Source organism: Podarcis muralis, chromosome 3 (genome assembly GCF_964188315.1).
Source record: "Podarcis muralis chromosome 3, rPodMur119.hap1.1, whole genome shotgun sequence".
Taxonomy (NCBI): Eukaryota; Metazoa; Chordata; class Lepidosauria; order Squamata; family Lacertidae; genus Podarcis; species Podarcis muralis.
In genome coordinates, this window is record NC_135657.1 from 102,021,647 (window position 1) to 102,044,676 (window position 23,030).

Here is a 23,030-nt window from a genome sequence, read left to right on the forward strand (position 1 = left end):
TTGTGCCTTTGTCCAATTACTGTTTTTATTTTTCCTGATTTGAACTATAAAATGGTGATTTTCTTGAGTCAAAATGAGAGCACCCCAAACATTTTTTTAGAAAAATAAGCACCGGTCCTATTTATTAGTTTATTTTGAAGGCAATTTTTGTTATTATGGAAATGGTTTAATAGTGGTTTTGAAAGAGCACGTAGTGCCCGATGGGGGCTTCAGACATTAACTCTCCTAGCCCACTCACTTCCCTGCAAATTCTGAGATTTCGGAGAAACCGATGAGATATCTCCTCTAGGTGACCGAGAAGCCATGTGATATGATGATGGAAGCTGGTATGGAAAGGGACCAGACCAATTTATGGAGGAATTTCTAAATCTCTACATCCAGAGGGAGTTTCCCAAGCATGGTTTAGACCACAGCTCCACCTGCATCCCTAATGCAGAATATATGGAGCAAAAGGTAAAGGGATGTGGGTGGCGCTGTGGTCTAAACCACTGAGCCTCCTGGGCTTGCCGATCAGAAGGTCGGCGGTTCAATTCCCCGTGATGGAGTGAGCGCCTGTTGCTCTGTCCCAGCTCCTGCCAACCTAGCAGATTAAAAGCACGCCAGTGCAAGTAAATAAATAGGTACTTCTGCGGCAGGAAGGTAAACTGCATTTCCGTGCACTCTGGCTTCCGTCATGGTGTCCCGTTGCGCCAGAAGCAGTTTAGTCATACTGGCCACATGACCCGGAAAGCTGTCTGTGGACAAACGCCAGCTTCCTCGGCCTGAAAGTGAGATGAGCGCTGCAACCCCAGTCACCTTTGACTGGACTTAAACGTCTAGGGCAGTGTTTCCCAACCGGTGTTCCGCGGCACACTAGTGTGCCGTGAGACCTTGCCTGGTGTGCCGCGGGAAAAATTGGCGGGGGGGAATAAAGGGGGGAAAATTATTCCCCCACCGCCAGGCGTGGGGCTGGGGCGGGGGAAGCTTATTGTTTAGATTTAGCTCCCGCCAGGGACAGAGTCGGGAAGGCGGATTGGCGGAGGGAGCGGTGGGCGTGGCCGCGCGCGAGGAGTAGGCGGGGGAGCCGAGGCGCGAAGCTCGGGGGTTGGCTGCGGCGTCTCCGATCGCCGCGCAGGGATTGGTGGCTCCGCCGTTCCGTCGTTAAGCCGGCGGCGCGCGGGGAGTGGGCTTTCGGCGTTTGGGCTTGAGAGGGAGAAGGAAGCAGGCAAGGCGGGCGGGGGGGAAAGAAGAGATCTGTCATGGCGCGGGTGTCTGTCCTGGGAGTTTCGTTGCTGGAGAACCCGAGCCCCTTCGGCCACCCGCTCCGCTTCCAGGTCCAATTCGAGTGCGGGGAGGCGTTGCCTCACGGTGAGTATGCGGGGGGGGGGGGGAGGAGAATCTCCCGCGCCAGGAGCCTCGTTCCCCAACCGACCCTCAGCCCGAGCCAGGTTCCGTCGCACACGGCGGCCGCCCGCACCGACGTCCGGGAGCCCCCACCCCTCCGCCCAGGATGGCAGCGCTCCACTGCCGCGGCTTCCGCTGTGGCTTTATTTTGCCAGCCTGGACCCGGCTCTCCACACAGGGGCTGCTACGTGGGCGCTGTACCTTCTAACTACCTTTAAAAATAAAAATAGAGCTTTTATGAACTTGGTGCCTTAAGCTTTTGGGCTGCAGAGACTTAATTGGGGCGAGGCTGCTCTTGAGATGGTGTGTGTGTGTGTGTGCATATACATATACATATAAATACACACACTTAAAAATGCCACCGGATGTGGAGTGTCCTTCTGACCATTCTGCTGAATGAGGCCTTGGCCTCTGCCAGGAAGCCCCAGCCGGCAATACTGTTGGTCTGGGCAAAGAGCCAGTGTGGGGTGGAGATTTGGGCTGAGGAGACCACGGTTCAAATCCCTACTCAGCCAGGCAGCTCTCTGAGTGACCTTGAGCTTGGCATCTAACCTACATCACAGGGTTTTTAGAAGTGGGTTGAGGGTGAAAGCTATGCATGTCTCATTTAGCTCCTTGGGGTAAAGGTAGGATTTAAATTGGGGGTCATCAACCTTTTTCAGCCATGGGCCTGGCCACCATCCCTCAGAAGATGTGTGCCAGAATATATTTTTTTTTTTGGGGGGGGGGGGGTTTGAACAAATTCCTATGACCCGCAAATAACCCAGAAATGCATTATAAATAAAAACACACTGATTCCTGGACCATCCACGGGCCAGATTTAGAAGACAATTGGGCTGCATCCGGCCCACGGGCCTTAGGTTGCCTACCCCTGATATAAATGAAATAAAATAGCATTGGCTGTTTTGGGGTGGCATTGGCTGTTACACACTGTTGGGAGCCCCAGCGCAGGCCGTGTCCTGACCTCAGTGCCAGCAGCCTGAGGGCAAGGTGTAGCTGCTTGATGAGATCAGCAGAGAGCTCCGGAATGAATGCCCGTATTCTTTCCCCCCAATAAATCATAGGCTCTTTATTTGTTCCTATTACACTTTCGTGCGTCCCTCCCGGCGTGACGCTGCGCGCTGACGTCACGGGGCTGTAATGGTGGTGTGCCTCGATATTTTTTTCATGAAACAAGTGTGCCTTTGCCCAAAAAAGGTTGGGAAACACTGGTCTAGGGGTCCTTAACCTTTACCTTTACCTATATGGAGCAAATAGCACATGTGTAAGTGGAATGCTGGAGAGAAAATGCCATTGTATTTGCTTTAAGGAAATAATAATAATAATAATAATAATAATAATAATAATAATATAAATTATAATATAATATAATATAATATAATATAATATAATATAATATAATATAATAATAATAATAAAATATAATGGTTGGTGTTCAGTAGTAGCCTTATAATAAGGCATGAGAAATATCTAAGTTTGTCTGTTGGTGTCATGATTCGAGGGATGGGTTTCTCCATGTTGTATTTTGTACCAAAGTGCTTGCAAATACTCTTTCATGTTACTGTGAAGACTTAATAAATATTAACAGTTAAAATCAATAACTAATAAAAATGTTGCATAATTATAGAATGGCGGAGGTTCCTGGTTTTTTGTGCTTTTGTGTTTTTTTTCATTCTGACTGGTGCATTCTAAAAAAGCCATCTGCAAAGTTATTCAGAATTGAAATGGTCACACCCTGAACATGCCTAATCTCAAAAAATGAACAGGCTCAGGCCAAGCCTGACTTGGGTGGGATGAAGGAAATCCCCATCAGACATCTTAATCTTAGGTAGGAAACTAAAAATAGTTTGCTGGATCATTGAATTGTTGAGTTGGAAGAGGATCATCTGCCCCATACAGGGATTGAACCTGCAACCTTATAGCATCATCAGCACCATGCTCTAACCAACTGAGCTATCTTAGCATCTTCTGAAGTTCATTTGAAAAGTGCCCTTTGTTCATGCCATATCCTCTTCTGGTAAATGGTCTCCTGGGCTTTTATATTGGTTCAGAAACCTCTTTCAGCACAGGAGACAGTAGGATAAAAGTAGTTTGTGAATACACCTTGACCATCAATCAAAGCACCTTCAGTGGTTTTAAAACAAGCATTGCTCAATCCACTTTCCTTCCAGTATGTCAGTGATGAGGAAGCTGTGGTCCTCCAGGTGCTTTTTTGGACTACAAATCCCATCAGACAACCTGGCCAATGGACTGGGATTATGGGAGTGGTAGTCCAGCAATACCTGGAAGGTACTGGAGAAGTGGAGCAAACATAAAGTGCCACCACTTATTTCACAGAAGGGAGGACTATATAATCCTATCATATACCATCCTTTCCATAGATTAGCTCTCTTGTTAGAATGGATCTTATTCTTCGTCCTTCCCTCCAAGCACATTTAGGAGACAGTATCTTCAGACTTTACACCTGCTCTAGTTTCATGTCTAAACTCCTGGATGTTCCATCATGACCAGTGCTATTTTTCTAGAAAAAGAGGTGCTTTGTTCTCTTATAATGGCAATGGCTCTCACCTGAGAGTTGCCAGAACTGAGTTCTGGCAAATTCCGGCTGGGGGAAAAAGCCCTGAGCATGACAGATACAAGTACCAATAATTCACAGCTAAACTGAGTGATACTTTGGGGGTCCTTTATGTGTAATATGATTATTATTTTTTTAAAAAAGTGTCCTGTCTCACAAATTTGTTGGAAGGATAAGCCCAACCAGCACCACACACACACAAAAGAATGTAAAGTAGTTTGCACATGAAAAGTGCAGTAAACATGGATAAATATTAAGAGGATTCTATTGGGAAAACTTAGCAATCAGTAAAACAAATTGCATTTCTAGTTGGAAGAAAAATCAGCTGCGCTGCTTCAGGTAATGGGGTTGGAATCAAAAAAGGCAAATGAAGCACATATCAATAAAATATTTAATAAACTTATCTGTACAAAATATTTAAAAGGTTAATTAAGAGTATACAAGTTTGCTTATTTAACAAATATATACCACTATATATGTTCAAGAAAATATATATTGCTTGTTTACAGTTCATTTACAATCCAATATGTACAATCTATTTAAATTTTAGAATACATACACACAATGCATTTACACCATCACTTAACTTCTCTCTTCCATAGAACATTTCACACATTCAGACCCAAATAATTTTTTTTATCCAGAAAAAATAGGCTTTTTTTTTAATGAAAAGACACACATGGAAATACAGTAAACGATAGTTTCAACCGGAATGAAAAATAGGAAAGAGGGAAAAAGAGAAAATTCTTTGTGGGTTTTCTACACATGAGAGAAGAAAATGTATAAATTAAAAATGTGGAGCGGTGGGCGTGGAGCTCTCTTTCCTTGGTAAAATGGCAAGCAGTGTTTTTGTACTTCGGAGTGTGGTGGCAGTAAAAGCGTTTGCCTTAGCCAGTTGGAGAAATATGTTCTGACAACGTTTCTCTAGGGGTCATTAAAAATATGGAGCAACGAGAATGCAGCCTGTTTCCTGCAAAAATGGAATCTAGTTTCTTGATAAGGGGGAAAGAAAAACACAAGGAACAACAGTCCCAACCTTGGCTGCAGTTTTCAGATCCGGATGCTAATGGCCTGGTTCCTAATACTGAGAGCTTTAGGGCCTCCTTGCTGATGGCTTGACTTCTAAACATGCTTAGCCCTTTGTGCAGAGATTCCGGTGAACAGTAGCTGCACTCGCTGCAGAAAGAAACCCTCAAACGTATAAAATTGATACTGGAGAAAATGTTGATTAAAATGCCAGGAGGGTTGCCAAAAAGCTCTGCAACAGAAGTCCTTCACTGAGGAGGCATTCCTGAGGTCTGACCACGGTTATAGTTAAAACTATTTGGAACCCAACAATGTGAAAAATGTCAAGATGTGCAACACTATTTTTAATTCTAGATATTTTTCACCCTCTTCCCCTCTGGTCATGTTTTGAAATAAGTTGCATTCATGGAACCTGATTCCAATCTCACAGTAAATCAGCCGTATCTCCAGCAAAGTCAATGAAATTATGCTGGATTCCAACCACTGGGGTGGGGAGCAGAGGGGATCACGTGTATCTATATGTCTGCTTGCATTTGTGCCTACTTTATTAGACTGCAGCTTGTTTAGCAGATTTTTTTCTTCTTTTACCTTCGAAACGTTGTTTAGGGACTCATCAGCATTAGTAAAAGAAAGCGTCTTAAATGTGACACCAGATGGCGCTATGGAGTTCCCGTCTTTCGGCAATGCAATTTCCCATTTTGAGGTTTACAATGCGTTTTCCTGATATATATATTTCTTAGTGCCTAGATCCAGCCTAACACTTGTTGCAAAAGCAAGATCACAGATGGCTTTGCAAAACACCTAGGCTACTATACTGTTGTTTCTTTAGCTTCAGAATAGCTTCTGTAGGTAGGTCCAAGGAGCACACGCCATGTGAGACTTTAAATGGCAAGCCGGGGGTTACTGTTTTTAAAAAACCCACATGTCCACTATGTGCATGCATGCCTCATTAGCTGCAGGTTTTGCAAGAATGCAGCCGTAGTCCTTCTTCCCATTAGATGATTCCCATTCATCTCAATGGGAGCAATCAAAAGAGAACAGTGCAGCACAGCTGAGTTCAAGTGTGCCAACTTGAATAAAATATTGGAGGGGGCAGGTAAGCCCCGCCCGACATAATCGATCACATGCCATGGTGCAGGCACACAAATTGAATGGCAGTGCCCACCAACTTTGGGGTGACCCGGCCTCAAATATTTTCGGGGGTGGGGAAGGGACTTTGGCCCCTACGAGTTGGCACCTATGTCTGAGTTCCACCAATTTCAACAGGGCAGAGGATTTCTGTAACAACCTGTTCATCGTAGATGAGGCTAAATCATAATCTGTAAATCTATAGTGACACACAACATCTATTGTGCAGGAAATGCATACAGTGGTACCTCGCAAGACGAATGCCTCGCAAGACAAAAAACTCGCTAGACGAAAGGGTTTTTTGTTTTTTGAGCTGCTTCGCAAGACGATTTTCCCTATGGGCTTGCTTCGCAAGACGGAAACGTCTTGCAAGTTTGTTTCCTTTTTCTTAACACCGTTAATACAGTTGCAACTTGACTTCGAGGAGCAACTCATAGAACGCGGTGTGGTAGCCTTTTTTGAGGTTTTTAAAGACTTTGGTGATTTTTGAAGCTTTTCCAAAACTTTCCCGACACCGTGCTTCGCAAGACGAAAAAAATCGCAAGACGACAAAACTCGCGGAACGAATTAATTTCGTCTTGCGAGGCACCACTCTATTGTGTGGAGCAGCCTTTACATATATACCAAACTTTATCCAGGCCTCTGATGTGAAAGCAGAGCTTTGCAGGTTGTGAGCACGACAGAAGTTGGCTTTCAACCGCAAAAACTCCTCCAACAAGGTGTGCTCCAGCCGTTTAGCATGGCAACAACAGTCCCACTGCTCATGTTCCATTGCTGTTGTTCAGAACAGAGAATTATCCTAAAATTCTTTCTCCTCTTAGGAACATATTTTAAAAGTTTAATCCTCATCATCAATTCTCCCTTTCCTTATAACAGGTTTTAACCTACCTGAAGGTAAATGGCGTTTCCGTGCGCTGCTCTAGAAGCGGCTTAGTCATGCTGGCCACAGGACCCGGAAGCTGTACGCCGGCTCCCTCGGCCAATAAAGCAAGATGAGCGCCGCAACCCCAGAGTTGGCCATGACTGGACCTAATGGTCAGGGATCCCTTTACCCTTTACCTAATGTTTCCTCTAGTCTAGTTTTGCCCCATTCTCTTCCATTGCCATCTCACCAGCATGCTGCTCTCTTAATATTTCCTCCTAGGCTGTTGTGGCCTTTTCTAAAACATGCACATACAAGACACCAAGTTTTAGCTCTTTCTGCACTTTCCCTCTCACAGTCAGATCACTCGGATCCACCCTCAGCTTTGCTGAATTAGGGTCAGTTTCTTAGACGCAGAACACACTGATTTTATGCCTGCAAGGAAGCACTGTGTCATTCAAAATGCTGATAAACTTCTAAAACGATATAGTAATATGAACTGTTGTTCTCATGCACTCACAGCAGGGAATCTGTTTGTAAAAGGTTTGTATGACTCTGCTAGTGGAAGCTCATTGGGAAAAGATATCCCCTATCTTCTATATCGGACGCGGGTGGCGCTGTGGGTAAAAGCCTCAGCGCCTAGGGCTTGCCGATCGAAAGGTCGGCGGTTCGAATCCCCGCGGCGGGGTGCGCTACTGCTGCTCGGTCCCAGCACCTGCCAACCTAGCAGTTCGAAAGCACCCCGGGTGCAAGTAAATAAATAGGGACCGCTTACCAGCGGGAAGGTAAACGGCGTTCCGTGTGCTGCGCTGGCTTGCCAGATGCAGCTTGTCACGCTGGCCACATGACCCGGAAGTGTCTGCGGACAGCGCTGGCCCCCGGCCTCTTGAGTGAGATGGGCGCACAACCCCAGAGTCTGTCAAGACTGGCCCGTACGGGCAGGGGTACCTTTACCTTTACTTTATCTTCTATATCACTCCCTGGGACCGACTGACCAACATCAAACAAATTGACAAGATGTCCATTCCAGTGCTGGCTTCCAACTATAACTAAAATCTTCTCCTCTTCCCCTGAATTTGAAGTGTGCACAGGCTTTCTGGCTTCCTCCTCCCTCATGCCTAATGTGGAATAAAATTCCTATCTGAAAAACTAACAGTTTCTGGACACTAGAAATTTGATGACAAAATATCACTTTGAGGGAGTAGCACTAGGCCTTAGGTTTTATTGTATACCTCCATGTGTCTTATAGGGAGAACAATATATTAGTTACAGTGTTCATAGCTGTCAACCTTCCCCTTTTTGGCGGGAAATTCCCTTATTCCAGCGCCATTTCCCACTGCTATCCCGGATTGTAAGATATCCCGTTGACTGCCTCCGGGACAGGTGAGGCTGCTGATCCCTTATTTTCAAATCTGAAAGTTGACAGCTATGACAGTGTTTAGAAACTCAGACATATAAGCTAGGCACTGAATGGCCTCTTAAACCAAGGTTACAGTCACCAAAAAGGAAAGCCTAGTTGCTGTTTCTGGGCCAGACAGCTCAAAAGTTGCATTTTTCAATACAACGTTTTGGTTCCTGGAATTCGTTCTGACCGTGCAGATAAAATATAGCGGATAGAATTCTACAGGATGTGTTGCTAGTGTGTGAAAACAGTCAAGATCCAAGGATCCCAAAGCATGCATCTCCAGATGGTGGAGACATCAGGCACCATCCTGACACCCGGGCATCTTCACTTGGTCATAAGTGGCTAATAGCCAGGTGCAAAATGCGTCTGGCGAATTTCCGAGATGCAAGTAATGACTGGCCATGTTAGCATCCTTATTCTCCATTCAGAATTCTTTGCTCTGCAAGGGTTTGGCAAGAACAAAAAAACTTCCATGCAGGCCTGGAGAACATGCAAGAAAAGCATCCACACATCGACCCATGAGGGAATGTGAGATGACCGCTTCAGGGGGCAGCAGATCCTATAGGTATCCTGATGTAGACCATTACTCCCTCCTTGTTCCTGATGCAACTCTTCACTCACCCTTTCTTCCCTGGTGGGAAGGAGGCACCAGCCTCCTCAGGCGCCAAAATGTCTTGGGCCGGCCCTGCCCTCATCTGAGGCAGGTGAGTGAATGTGCATCAAATAAGGGACGCACATGCAAATAAGCATACGTCAGGGCTTGCTTCTCTACGTTAATCAATTTAGCAGGGTTTGATTTTGTAATCCAGTTTCGGATTACTGTCAGGAAAAGTTAGAAGTGGGCCAGCCTAGATACAATTCTGAAGGTGATTGTTATGTTTCTGCTCCTCAACGTGCTTCTAGGTTGGTGAAAGTTGCTGCTTTTCCTGGAAAGGAGCTGCAGTGATGGAATAAGCTTCACCTGTTCAAGTTGCGCTTGCCGTGGCGCCAGGTTGCAACCTGAATAGCAGGTATCGCAATGACCCTGCTCAGGGAGTAGAGTGTGAGATTCTTAAACTCAAGTTCGTGGGTTTGAGCCCCACATCTTGGGCAAAAGATTCCTGCACTGCAGGAAGTTGGAATATTAGGGTTGCCATGTGTCCTCTTTTTCCAGGACACGTCCTCTTTTTTTGCTCTTCAAAATGGCAACCCTAGATGTCCATTGTGGCCCCTTCCAACTCTACAATTCTATGACACACACACCAGGCCTTGTGATTTGGGGAATAGACTGCATTCCTGAGTTCCTTCTAATTCCTGGATCCAACAGGGATTCAATTGCTGGAATAGCCAGGGGTGTTTCTGGGTAATGGGCCAAGTATGGGTCATTAAGATAACAAAAGAAGTGGCTCTATCTATTAGTTAGAAAGACAAAGACCAGAGTTGGTGGGCTTGACCTAGAAGCTAGAAGCAGACAGAAGCCAAAGAGAGAGCCATGCCTGATTTCTGCTTAGTTGTGGTGGTAGAGAGATGCACTGTTTCAACACTGAGCAGTTTAAAAATCTTTTTAGTTTATCCGAAAGCTGGAACATGCTTCACTTCATTGGGTGCCCTCTGCTTCTAGGTGAACGAATAAGAATTTTTACTGTTTGCAGAAAATAAAAAATGGACTTTTTGGAGCAGAATGAGTAGGAATGTGCTAGCTAGAAAGATGGTTCTATTGTCCTTTGTACTGCATGTCTAGAACCTCTCGCTCTCTCTCTGTTGCCATTCACTTCAAAGGAGGGACAATTCTCAACATCCAGCCTGGGAAAGGGGCTAAAATTTCTCACCATCTCTGATTGGGGGCTGATGGAATAGTACCTGACATCTCCACCATCAGGAGGTGCATGCCTGGTGGTCATTGGTTCTGGACTGTTTTCACCCACTAATACCACATTTTTCAGAATTCTATCATTATACTTTATCCGCACAACTGGAATGAATTTCAGGAACCAAAATGCTTTTTCTATGCAGCCTGAGTAGGAGTGATGAACAGCATTATGGTAAATTTTTGTAGCTTGTCTTCACTTACCCCACCTGACTGCCCCGCTCACCATTGTGAAAAATATTCCTACATTATGAATGGTCTGTGTCACCATTGAGAAAAAGAGGTCGGAATAGGCCAATATATACTGTATGTGGACTGTCCCTGGATCAAGTGACTTTTCTTATTTAAGCTGTCGAAGCTCTTAACCTGGCTCAAGGTTGTCATCTGAACTAGCCAGATGTTTAACTGATAAATCACAGCCAGTCAATCCTTTGAAAAATAGGACTTTAGAGCCATCTTTCCCCAAAACGGCAACTCGGCATTCCGTTTTGGCGACTGCCATTTGGCTATTAGATTAAATGTCTGAGTTTCTAACACAGCATACAATTATATATGGTGTTATATGGAACAGGTCTCAAATTCATGTTTGAGTTAAAGGCGGATTCTGGGTCTTTTGAAGAACTGAAGACTGCTGCTCTAGCGTAACCAAGAAACAGAAAACCAAGATGAGGCCAGTTATACAATTAGGTTTTGTCAACATCAGGGAAAGAGGGATTTCTTATGGCAGGAATGGGGAACTTGTGGCTGGTCAGATGTTGCTACAACATTTTCCATCACCCCTGGCCTTTCGCCATGCTGGCTGGGACTGATGGGAGTCCAGTATCATCTGGAGGGGCCCAGGCCAACATCTGGAGTCCTCGGTCCCAAATGCTGTTTAACCTGCTCCCATCTGCAGGCCAGTGAAGAAACATCTGACAGGGGTAAAGAGGAGTTTAAAGCAGGAATGGTCAGCTAGCAGCCTGTGAACACAACCTAGCCCATGCTCTTGCCCATGGAAGCCTTGCCTGCCTAGACTGAGAGCCTTGGTACAAAGACGTGATAACCTATATCACTTATGAAAAAGCAGCAACATGTCTTCCAAGCTGAGAGAGTGAGATGGGCAGACAAAAGATTCCACATTTGCTGTCTTCGCATTTTGTGAGTCATTCTCCGGGCACGGATAAATGCTGAGAACATGCGCTCCATTAACTGTCAAACCCTCATTGACATGTAGCAGCTTTATATCTAACAGGGGATAAGGGATGCATTCACAATACACTTCCAGGCCAGGACAACCATCAGAGAAGCCCTGAGAATTCAGAAATTGGCTATCCACCAAGCATGGCTAGCAGATTTTCATCTCCAAATAAGACCTATGAAAATCCACCAGGGTTTGGGAGATGGGAGGGGAAGGATTTGTTGATTGGCAACACATGATCCTATGCATGTTGACTCAGAAATCCCAAGGAATTCAATGGCACTCCCAGGCAGTTATGCGCACACAACAATATCAGCCTTACACTGCAATATGAAACGTGTGTACAGTGGTACCTTGGTTCTGGAATTTAATCCAGTCTGGGAGTCCGTTCGACTCCTGGAACTGTTCGAAAACCAAGGCGCAGCTTCCAATTGGCTGCAGGAGCTTCCTGCACTCAAGCAGAAGCTGTGGAAGCCACATTGGACGTTCGGCTTCCAAAAAATGTTCGGGAGCCAATTTGTTCGGGAGCCAAGCTGTTCAACAACCAAGGTACCCCATTACTTTAGTAAGACCTTATTTCAGTGGGATTTGCCTCCATGTAAGCATTCAAGATTTCACCTGAGAGCAGACTCCATTGAACGCAGAGGGAATCACTTACTTCCTGGTGATTATGCCTAAGAGATTGTGCAGCTAAACAACATGCTGCCCGTTTCTTTGATATGCCACTAGAGGCAAGCAATCTTCCAAAAGAAAGAAAAGTCAAGGAATGTGGGGGGAGAGAGAGGGAAAAAGGGAAAAGAGAGGTGTCACAGAGCAGTGGTGTCCAAACTGTGTTCAGGGGCTCCTCCGAAACTTTATCGCAGATGGGTAATGGCAGACAAACTGCCTTAAAAGACGGCTGGTCCACCACTCTCAATCTTCCCCCATAACATGCAGCCCCAGAGAGATGTTTGGTGGGTTGCAGGCCTCTGTTCACACAGGAAACTGACTATTGAGAACTGTGTGCTGTCTAGGCAATCTACCACCAACACTCTCAAAACAAAACAAAACCATGAACAAAAGTGAATGTGAAATGGCTTCACTGGAGATAAAAAGCTTGAAAACCACTACTTCAGATTATTCATACACACACACACTCACACACAAACAGTTCACCTCAGCTAACCTCCTAGACTGGTTGGCAAAGGTGTTCTCGAGACTGTCATCCCATTTCCTTCTCTTAAAGTGCCCATTTGGTGGGGTGCAGACTTACAGAAGGGTGCTAGGTCACTCACTCATTGTCTAGGGGAAAAGGGTCACTAGCATCTGCAGAGGGAGGGAGGAAAAGATAGGCGAAGCCTGCAAAATCCCCCCCTTTTCCACATGCCAGCGGTGCCAACTGAAACAAAATATTGGGGGGGGCAGGGAAGCTCCCCCTCACATAATCGATCACATGATGATGGGCAGGCACACCATTTGAATGGCAATGCCTATCAACTTTGGGGAGGGGGCAGGCGCCCTCGAATATTATATGGGGAAGGGTCCTAAGAAGATGGCTCCTCTTTATGCCACACACGCACAATGCACGAGTGCCGTCGGGCCAGGCAGCCAAAGGCAGGACATCGAGGCGAATCTTGGCATCTTCTTAACTCGCTGCATGCAAGACGCGCGCCACAGAGCCCTGGAAGCGAAGCAGGCTAGGATGGGGGGGGAGGAGCAGAGGCCTTCGCTTCTTCCGACGCCGCTACCTGCACCCGCACGTCTCCACCACCATATCCTCGTACTGTTTGTAAACCACGTTGTTGCCGGAGTCTATGTACAGGATGCTGATGGGGCTGAGCTTGGACGGCACGCAGCAGCTGGGCGGCGTGGCGTCGGGGTCCATGGAGTTCATGAGCGTCTGGATGATGGCGTGGTTGGTGGGCTCCAGGTGCGAGCGCAGAGGGAAGTCGCACACGCCGTCGCAGTGGTACGCCTCGTAGTCCAGGGGCGCGATGATCCAGTCGTCCCAGCCCAGCTCTTTGAAGTTGACGTGCAGGGCTTTCCGGCTGCAGCGACTCTTGGCCTTCTTGCCGTGGCCTCGCCCACCGGCCGTCCGGCCCGCCAGCGTGGTCCTCCGACGGCGGCGGCGCTGCTGCTTGGCTAGGGGATCTTGTCCCGAGTCAGGGGGCTCCAGCAAGAGCCCGGGACCTCCGCCCAGAGCCTTGATCTTCTCTCGGATCTCCTTGAACAGGTTCTCCTTCCGCTTGGTGCGCGAGAAGACCACCAGCAGCGCCCTCTCGTGCGGCTCCGACGGCTGCTCTCTGCGGAAGCCCAGCTGTCCCGGCGGGAGGAGTCTCCCGGACTGCTCCGAGACGACCCTCAGGAGGAAGCAAAGAGACGGACGGGGGTGGCGGGGGCTGCCGCTTTCCTCGGCCCCGCCCGTCAAGGCTGCCCACACGTCGAAAACCTCCCATTTGTTGGGCGACGAGGAAGAAAGGCCTTCCGAGTCCAAGAGGTCGCCGGCCCTGGAGTCTAAGAGGCCCGGTTGGTGACTTTCCCCTTCCGGACAAGAGGAGAGCAGCAGCCGGTGAAGGAGGCCTTCTGGGGAGGTGGCCAAGCTCCGGTTTCCCGGGGGCTTGCGCAGGATCCGCAGCTCGGCGCCCACCACCTCGTCCAGCTCGGGCAGGCTGGAGATGTCGAAGAGGTAGCGCTGCGCCGCTTCCGACGGAGAGTCATCTGCAGAAAGAGAGGAGGGGGACAGAAACGTGAATCAAGAGCAAGCGCAGAGCTGTGCGCCCTAAAAGCCGCGCCTGGCCCGACAGCGTGGTTGCCTTGTTACCCGGGCCTCTCCCTCCAATTCAAGCCTGGAACCTGGAAGTGTCTCTTGGGGACTTCAGCTGTCATCAACGCCAGCCAGCAGAGCCAGTGGTGGGAGCTGTCGTCCAGCAGGATCCCGGGAACCCTCTGCCGCGAGTCTGGATTCTCCTGGATCAGGCTATGCGTACTTACCAGGCATGGCCTGGTATGCGCTTAATTGGCTGCTAGGAAGCTGCTGCCCATGAAGTGAGCGCTACTTTGCCGGGCCAGTAGCGCCCCAGTCCTGAGATTGGATGGTTATCTATCATGGATGCTTTCGCTAAGTTTCCTGTATTGCAGGGGCTTGGGCTAGATGACCCTGGGGTCCCCTCTAAGTCTACGATTCTATTTGTTACGGGAGAAAGAAAGGGCTTCTGAACATGCCCAGAGGCACTTTGATCCCTACTGCTGCTGCGCGGGACATTAAAGGGGAGAGGGTGCGTCTGACAGTTCAATTAAGCCCCGCGCTTCTCATGTACAGACAGGGTGGGCAATTGTGCGACCGTTTACAGGGCAGCTCCTCCGAAACTCGTTCTCGCTGCTCAGACCTGGTGGAATGTACAACGTCACCTCTGAGCGTGTGCAGAAAACCTAGTCTAAGGTTGCCGGGCGGACAGCGCGGCGGAGGTAAAAGGGCCGTGCGTCTTGGACCTTCTTTTCGTCTCATTTTCCAAAAACAAGCCCCTGGAGAGGCTTGTCTTTGAAACTGACGAGCCTGGGTCCCTCCCTCCTCTCGCCAGCCCGCGCCTTTCTTCGGGGAGAGACAATGAGAAAGATCTTTACAGTAACCATCTGTATTTATTTCCCAGCCCTCGGATCGAGCAGGTTCTGGAAGGTTGTTTCATGTCTTTCTTGCCTCCTCCGTGCCAAGTTAAACATTTCCCCAATCTGCCAAATATCATTTTGTTCACGTGTGTGTCCATCTATATCCTTGGAGTTGGGGGCGCAGAGAGGAGAAAGAGGACTGAGCCGCGTTAGTTAGGGGTTTGACTGCTGTTGAAGGGGTCTGACTCTGCGCACATATTCTTAACCCTTTCCCACCCGCCCTCCCATGTAAATGTTCCAAGCCGGACGTGGCCCTTTTCCTGGGACTGATTAAACCCATCAGACGTGACAACAAACAAACATAATCGGATTAAAATAAATAAAAGGAGGTAGGAGGAGAAGGGGAAAGAAGATTTCTCAAATGCGGCCCCTCCGGCACAGCACCACTACGCGTCGCTTCTTATATACACGCACAAAACGGGCATTGCTGAAAATACGCTGAGCGTCTATTGGAATCATTCTTACAGCGCGATCCTATGCATTGGTTTCAATAGGTTGCTGCCTCCGAATCACGATCTTAAACGGATTGCTGGGGAAACCACTCTCAAGGGGGGGGGGGAGTGTTGGGTCCGATCGAAGTTGGTCTTCCAACTAGGAGCCAAGAGCCTGCATTGGCTCCACAGCTTCGCGTTTGAGAGGATACGTATCCAGGGATTTCAATGGAACTTGCTCCCTGTTTGAGATTGACTCGCTCTTCCATTTTCCCCTTGCTAAGTAAATTCTGAAAGGGTGATGATAACCCGCCCTTCCAGGTTGACTTTGAGAAAGGGAAAGAATGCTGAGAATCAAATAAAAAGATCTGTTGTTGCTGCTGTTTTTAAAAAGTGATCATCTCTTGGAAGAGAGACAAAAGTGGAGCTCTTTAATACCTGGTGGGGTGGACGCTTAGAGTATTGATCGTTCGGTAAAGGTAAAGGGACCCCTGACCATTAGGTCCAGTCGTGGCCGACTCTGGGGTTGCAGCGCTCATCTCGCTTTATTGGCCAAGGGAGCCGGGGTACAGCTTCCGGGTCATGTGGCCAGCATGACTAAGCCACTTCTGGCGAACCAGAGCAGCGCACATAAACGCCGTTTACCTTCCCACCGGAGCGGTACCTATTTATCTACTTGCACGTTGACATACTTTCCAACTGCTAGGTTGGCAGGAGCAGGGACCGAGCAACCTGTCAGGGGGGATTCGATCCGCCGACCTTCTGTTTGGCAAATCCTAGGTTCTGTGGTTTAACCCACAGTGCCACCTTCAAATATCTGTCACATGGAAGATGGAGCAAGCTTATTTCCTCCTGCTCCGGAGGGTAGGACTCGAACCCATGGCTTCGAGGTACAAGAAAGGACATTCCCACTAAATATCAGGAAGAAGTTTCTGACAGTAAGAGTTGTTAGAAAGTGGAACGGACTCCATCTGGAGGTGGTGGACTCTCCTTCCTTGGAGGTTTTTAAGCAGAGTTTGGATGGTCACCTGTCATGGATGCTTTGGTTGAGATTCCTGGATTGCAGGGGCTTGGACCAGAATCCTCAAGGGCCCCTTCCAACTACATTTCTATGATTTTGTGCTAAGAAGGAACTTTCATTGATGTCTTAATTCATATAGCCCAGGGCTTTCCTGGGGAACTCAAATCAAAGACCCCCTTACGCACTGGGGTGGAAAACATCTCCACTAGGGTGGAAAACACCGGGCTGATTTGTTGGCTCCCCCCCCCCGCCCCCCCCCCAAAAATCCGACGTAGAAGTCTGGATAGGAACAGATAAGGAGAGGAGGAGACCCCTTTGAATTGCTCAGCTGGTTTCAGTTTTGCTTTGAAACTCCCAGAAACCGCAGCCTGCGGGCCCTGCGCTCTTGGAAGCAGATCCCTAAGAGGGAAAGCAAGCAGCTCGGACAGATATTCCCCGGCGTCGAGTCCTCCTTCCTCTTGGCCTTCCAAAGAGAGATTGGGGGGGGGGCTCTCAGAAGCCAATGGGCCTGCACAGAGGGCTTCTCGGTTTCAGCCCCCCTGAAAACCGGGCTGCTTCCGACAGAGGCTTTCCTTTTCCTTTGTGAAAGCTGGCACTGAGCAGAGCCGCGACCCAGCCCAAGTCCCACGAGATTCCAGTAACCATATTCAGAGTGGGGGTTTTCCTGTGCTGCGGCAAAAACTTGCCAAAAGGGTATTGAGACACCTTAAATGCCGACAGTTTACCGCGGCGAAAGTTTTCAGGAACCGCATAAGCTTCCCGTCTTCAGAAGCTTATGCTTCAATAAATGGCTCCGGTTTTTAAGTTCTCACAAAACCCATTGATTTCAGTGGTTTCAGCAGGTACTTCACCTGTTCAGCTCCCTCAGGTGGGGTGGATTAATTTATATATGTATAGAATCCTTAGGGCGGGGGCGGGGGATGAAGTTAAACGTGCGTACGAGTGTGCGTAAACTCGCAGACCGGAATGCAAACAGACCCACTTTTTCGTGTTTACCCTTCTAGTAGAAACGGGAAGAAATAAACTGCTGCTTATTTACTAACGGGAAGGTCCAGCCACGCAGCTGGTCACCTAGATACATGCAGGAGCGAGGAAACTGTGGTTTTCCAGATGTTGGTGGACTTCCAGCTCAACCAACATCTGGCCAATGGGCAGGTGGTCCAACAATATCAGAAGGGAGGATGGGACGTTTTCCCCAATCCCCCCCCCCCCCCGGATTTAGCTGTTAGATAAGATTGGTTATATATATCCTCTGGAAACGAAGTTCACTTTTATTTCATATGTACTTTAATTTTATTCATATTTAAACCTAGGTGTGTAATTAAATCAATCGATCAAACGACGAAATATTGTACGGTTGGAGCTCGTGCGACTCAAGGTCTCTCGATCTGCCTCTCTTTAAAACCAGGTCACCGATCTACCGTTTAAACCTCCGAAGTTGCAGAGCATAAATCGGTCTAATTCCGTTAACTCCGTGTTGAAGTCTGAATCAGATACAACAGGAGCATTTCAGTCCTTTATGGAGCATTTAGCGTCCTTTATGGGAAAACTTATACCATAGCTACAAATGCCCCCTTAGGTAATATCCACCAAGGGATATAGGTTGGATCTCTTCCTAAACAGTCTCACTAGGAAGTTAACCCCCCTTGATATTCCATGCTGAGCTGGATTTGACCTCTAGATTATTTGCGAGCAATCATTAACGAACGGGGGAGATCTTTCCAACAGCGCCTAGCGATGATGACCTGCTGTTCAACCCATTCTGACACGACAATTTCAGGAGGAATTTCGTATGTGTGTGTGCTAAGTGCTCAGCTACCCTGAATTCAGTTATGCTTTCTCTCCCTGAGGCAGACCGTCTTCATGGGCGCGGGGGGACCCATAAAGAACAAAACTTCTCCGAACTCACATAGCACTTCCTTTCAGCTATATAGCCCGGGATCCCCTTTTTTTCTTTGTCTTTTTTTAATTCGCTTGTATTCTGTTCTGAAGCATATCGAACCCTTCCGACGTTTATATGTCTCCACCAGCCAGCTTGCTCGGTGCAAACTGCCCCCATCAGCCTGAAAAACTGGGTTTTTCGTTCTGCTAGAAATAGCGCGCAACTCTGGCGCTTCCCCCGCACCGCACCCCACCCCAAAACTAAATTAACTCCGGGCTTATGGTCTCCTCTCCACCACCCCCCGCAATAAGGAACGACTTGGGGGTGTACAACGCGCGTTTACCGGGAAGTTTGCTCCTCAATAAGAATGCTTAGCAGCGCAGCCTTTGACAAAAAACGAATAACGTCCCGGAACTACTACTTTATTTTAAAAATGCTTAACTTCGGTTGGGTCGCGCGTTCTCTCTCTTATTTCTGCGACTTCGCCGTTTATTTTTCATTTGATCCCGTTTTGAAACACGGGTTTGCGCGTCAACCTCGGCGCAAACCCATGGGAAGGCGATTCACACGAATAAATAGGTGTCCCAAAGCCGAACACAATTAAAGCACTGTAAGCGCCGGGGCTCTGTGGAGGAATCACAGAATTGTTGAGTTGGAAGGAACCTCAAGGTCCATCCAGCCCAATCGCCTGCAATGCCGGAATCTCAACTGAGGCATCCGTGACAGTTGGCTACTGAGCGCGTGTTTACATCGCTCCGTCTTCAATCTGATTGTTTTAAAACTGGCTGGATTGTGGCCGATTAAGTAAATAAAATAGAAGCAGAGTGGAGCGGAGCACTCAAAAGCGGCTTGAGATGTTGGTTAGTCCGCTGCAGGCGAAAACAAACCATTTCCGCCCCGCGGAGCAGGCGCGGTGGGTTGTTTTGCTTTTGGATTTTTTACGTTTTCGGTGAGAAATTGGCCTCTCCCTTCAGTTCCTTCGTGTCACCTTCTTCCCATAAGGGGTCGCGTGCCAAATGGCTCCGGGCAGGGCAAGCGGGAGAGGGGTTGCGGTGGGAGGCAGTGCGGTGGGCGGCAGGCTGAAGCGCCCCCCCTCCCAAACTCGAAATGCGTTTACAGCGTCCTGAACCTCTCCACACTTTAATGGCTCCTCCAGCGCAGATTAATGCGCTCCAGATGAACCAAACTGTAAAACAAAGCGCGCGAGCGCGCGCACCCTTCCCCCACCCCACCGCACCGCTTCCGTACCTTGCCAAAGTTGGGGGAACAGGAATGCCACCACCCAAGACTAGGACCCCCCAAAGCTAAAGGAAGGGAAGCGACGTGGGTGGGTGCGGGAATAAAGTTGCTCAACGTTAGTCTTACCGCCCCAGGTGACGGGTTGAGAGGGCTGCCCCCCCCCCCAGCAACCTGGCTGTGCTAGCCCAGGAAGGAGGAGGGCGCAAAGTGGCGCGCGACGCGTGGGGAGGCGGCTGGAACCGTGCGTCTTTTGCAGGAGCGCGGAGCGCACTGCCTGGACAGCGATGCTCTGGGGAAGAAGGTGGTTCAACCCTCCTCCTGACCCTTGCAGGCAGGTTGCGCTCTGTTCCGCGGCGGCGCTGTATTTGCATGAGGAAGAAGGCGCCCCCGAGGATTGGTCGCCCGGCGGCCACCGCCGCCTCCCCCCTCCCTCCTTTGCCTTACACCTGCTATCTCCACCCACTCCGTCGTCCAGCCAGCAAACCAGATGCACCTCAGCTCTCTTTGCCCGACGCCAGGTGGCCTCCCGAGTCAAAGCGGGCCGCTGAGCTGTCACGCTCGCTGGGTGCCAAAAGCTGGCCCACCCACTGGCAGAAGAGAGAGGGCCCGGAGAGGGAAGCGGCGGTACGCCGCTGAGCTCTCTGCAGTCTGCAGAAAATCCGCCACACAGTGCATTTGGACAGATTTTTCTTGCTTCTCGCTTCAGCTGAAAAATCTGATCTGGTCCTGTTGTCTGACCTCTTTACTGCTCTCAAAAAGAATATGCGTCCAGTTCTCTCTCTCTCTCTCTCTCTCTCCCCCTTCCTTCCTTCCTTCCTTCCTTCCTTCCTTCCTTCCTTCCTTCCTTCCTTCCTTCCTTCCTTCCTTCTGCAGCTCCCTTTGGCTCTCAAAAGCAACCGATTGTCAGAGAACGAATGCCACCCTCTGCAGAAATCTTTGCAGCTCTTGAGCTGCAAACTCCAACAGAAATCATTTGACTTTCCTTTAAACCCCTTGGATTTGGGGTGAGCAAACCCTCCGCAGTTGGGGGGTTGTGTCCTATCAGGTTTGGGCTGGCCGCAGTTTTAGATAGACCCCTCTGCTTTCGCGGCTTGGATTTAAAACAAAACTATTTCCAGCTTTACATTTCCTTGGCTGTTTTCGTATGGTCGAATTACACGCTCACAGGACTGTAGCGGCCGCAGTTCTCTGGATTTCCCCCTCCTCTCCCTGTATGCTTTTGCTTCGGGCCAACATTTATTTAACAGTTTGGGTTCACATTAAGTCCTCCCCGCCCCAGCTTGAGGGTACACGGTGCATTTTTCTCGAAACGTATGGGGTGTGATGTACACACAAATATTATATATATATTAATGTTTTGCCATTTTAAACCACCCAAAAACAACAACAACCAAGCAGCGACTCTCTTTTTCTTTCGTATTTGCAAAATTTAGAACAACCTCTCACTCGCAGAGTGCAGAGAGACGAGGTAACTATCACACAGTCGAGGGGCGTTTGTTGCTTTGTATTAGATCGAGATTAATATTTTAGATCGTTTAGAGTAGGTAGGATTAGCAGGAAGAACCGAGAGTAACTTTTCAAAGTACTTTGCATCAGATTTGGACTGCTACCCTACCCCAAGAGGTTGGCAATGTTGATTTCAAACTAACCATCCCGAGCAAGAATCCCGATTCTCGCCTTGGAGTGGAATTGCAAGGTATCCAATCCAAATCAGAACACCAGGCGTAACAGAAGGCCGGGCGCTTGCCCGAGGCAAATCGAGGTCCTTCTCTCTCCTCCACCGCTATGCGCAAGAACTGGGTTTAACTGGGGCGATCCCGGTCAAATTACTTGTTCGCTGGGAGGGGGCGGGTGAAGCCTGCAATCCTATGCAAACCGCTTACTTGGGGATTTGACCACAGGAGGAGAGGGGGAAGTGTCTCAAGCGAAGCGGGACTCACTTCGGAGACAATGAGCGCAAGAACCGGCTCCCACAAACAGGATCCCACCTGTCCTGGGCAGTCCCACCTGTCCCCTCGCGCGGGGCTCGACGGCTCCTGCTCCAGGGCGCAGGTGCGCTCTGGGCATCCCAACCCATTCTACCCACCACCCTACCCGGGCTGGCTCACCTCGCGGCTGCGCCTGGTCTACGAAGCCCGTGACGGTGTCCGCTCGTCCGCCTCCTTCGACGGCGGGCACAGGAGGCTCCTTGCTCCGGGCCAGGCTGTGGTAAAGCGCTACCATGTAGTCGTGAGGCACCACCGTGCCGTTGCGGAACGCGCCTTCGCGCTTCGCCTTCCAGGCTGCCGAGGCGGCGGCGTCTCTGACGTCGAGGTTCTCCTCGTTGGCGGCTGCCGCTTGCGCTGCCGAGGCGGGCAGCAGGGGCCTGACGGCGGCGGCGTCCAACTGCCACGGGCGCAGGCGGCAAGCGCTCCAGAGGCAGTAGAGGCAAAGCGCCGCGGCCGCCCTCAGCTCCATCCTCTCGCCGTCGCCGTCCTCGCCGTCTGAAGCAGCAGCAGCAGCAGACAGAGCTCGGCGGGCTCCGGGCGGCTCGCGCAGGGGCTTTGAGGGCTCCTCGGACTCCCCGGCCGCTTTTTAACATTGTGTTCACAATCCACGCCGACTCCGCCGACAGCGGCAGGAGGCTTTTTCGGACCCCGCGCAGCGCCCCCTGCCGAGCGGCCGCCGCTTGGCAACGACGGCGCTCAAGCCCTCGGACGCAGCTCCGCCGCGCGCGCAACGAAAAACCCAGAACCAAAACACAAACATTGTTGAGTCATATATTTGCTTTTTTTGCAAGAGCTCCTTCCTGCCTGCCCTCTTCGGTTTTTTTTTGAAAAAAAAATGTTTCTCTCTCTCTCTCTCCTAAAAAAAAAGAAAAAAAGAAAACCCCCTTTTTAAACTGAATCCGTCGGAAATAACACCCGTAACAAACTGGCCGAGGTGTTTTCGACGTGCGCCCGTTGCCAACTGGGCAGAGCGCAGCCGGGTGCCAAGAGGAGCGCCTCGGAGGACACGTTAAAGGGAACCGGATCGTGCGGAGAAAGAGCCAGGGATGTCCAGAGAGGGGTTTTCACCCGGAGCCCGAGGGGGCGGGGGTCCCTCTTTCTCCCAAGGTGGCAGGAATTGGACGCACCCGAGAGGAAGTTACACAGACTTTATAAACTTCCCTGAACTTGCAGAGGAAACGCGCTGCGTTGGCTGATTTCCCCCCCTCCTCCTGCTCTGTGTCCTTTTCGATAGAAATCAGAGATCATTTCGCCAGCACCAACAAAAGAGATGTTAAAAGGGGGAGGGAAAAAAGAGCGCGCGCACGGGGGGGGGGAGAGACACCCCCTGGCAGTTTAATCCAGGAGAAGCGTGTGTGTCTGTGTGTGTGTGTGTGTGTGTGTGTGTGTGTGTGTGTGTGTGTGTGTGTGTTAGTAGGAGTGGCA

General features: G+C 49.4%; 1 protein-coding gene across 1 annotated transcript; it reads right to left on the reverse strand.

The window, feature by feature from the left end:
* Positions 1–4,331: 4,331 nt before the first annotated feature.
* Positions 4,332–22,881, reverse strand: GDF7 (growth differentiation factor 7). The gene is made up of 2 exons (XM_028722337.2): positions 21,726–22,881; positions 4,332–14,099 (listed from the first exon to the last, which is right to left on the reverse strand). The coding sequence occupies exons 1-2, from the start codon at positions 22,072–22,074 to the stop codon at positions 13,126–13,128; spliced, it is 1,323 nt and encodes a 440-aa protein (XP_028578170.2). The 5' UTR covers positions 22,075–22,881; the 3' UTR covers positions 4,332–13,125.
* Positions 22,882–23,030: the final 149 nt, after the last annotated feature.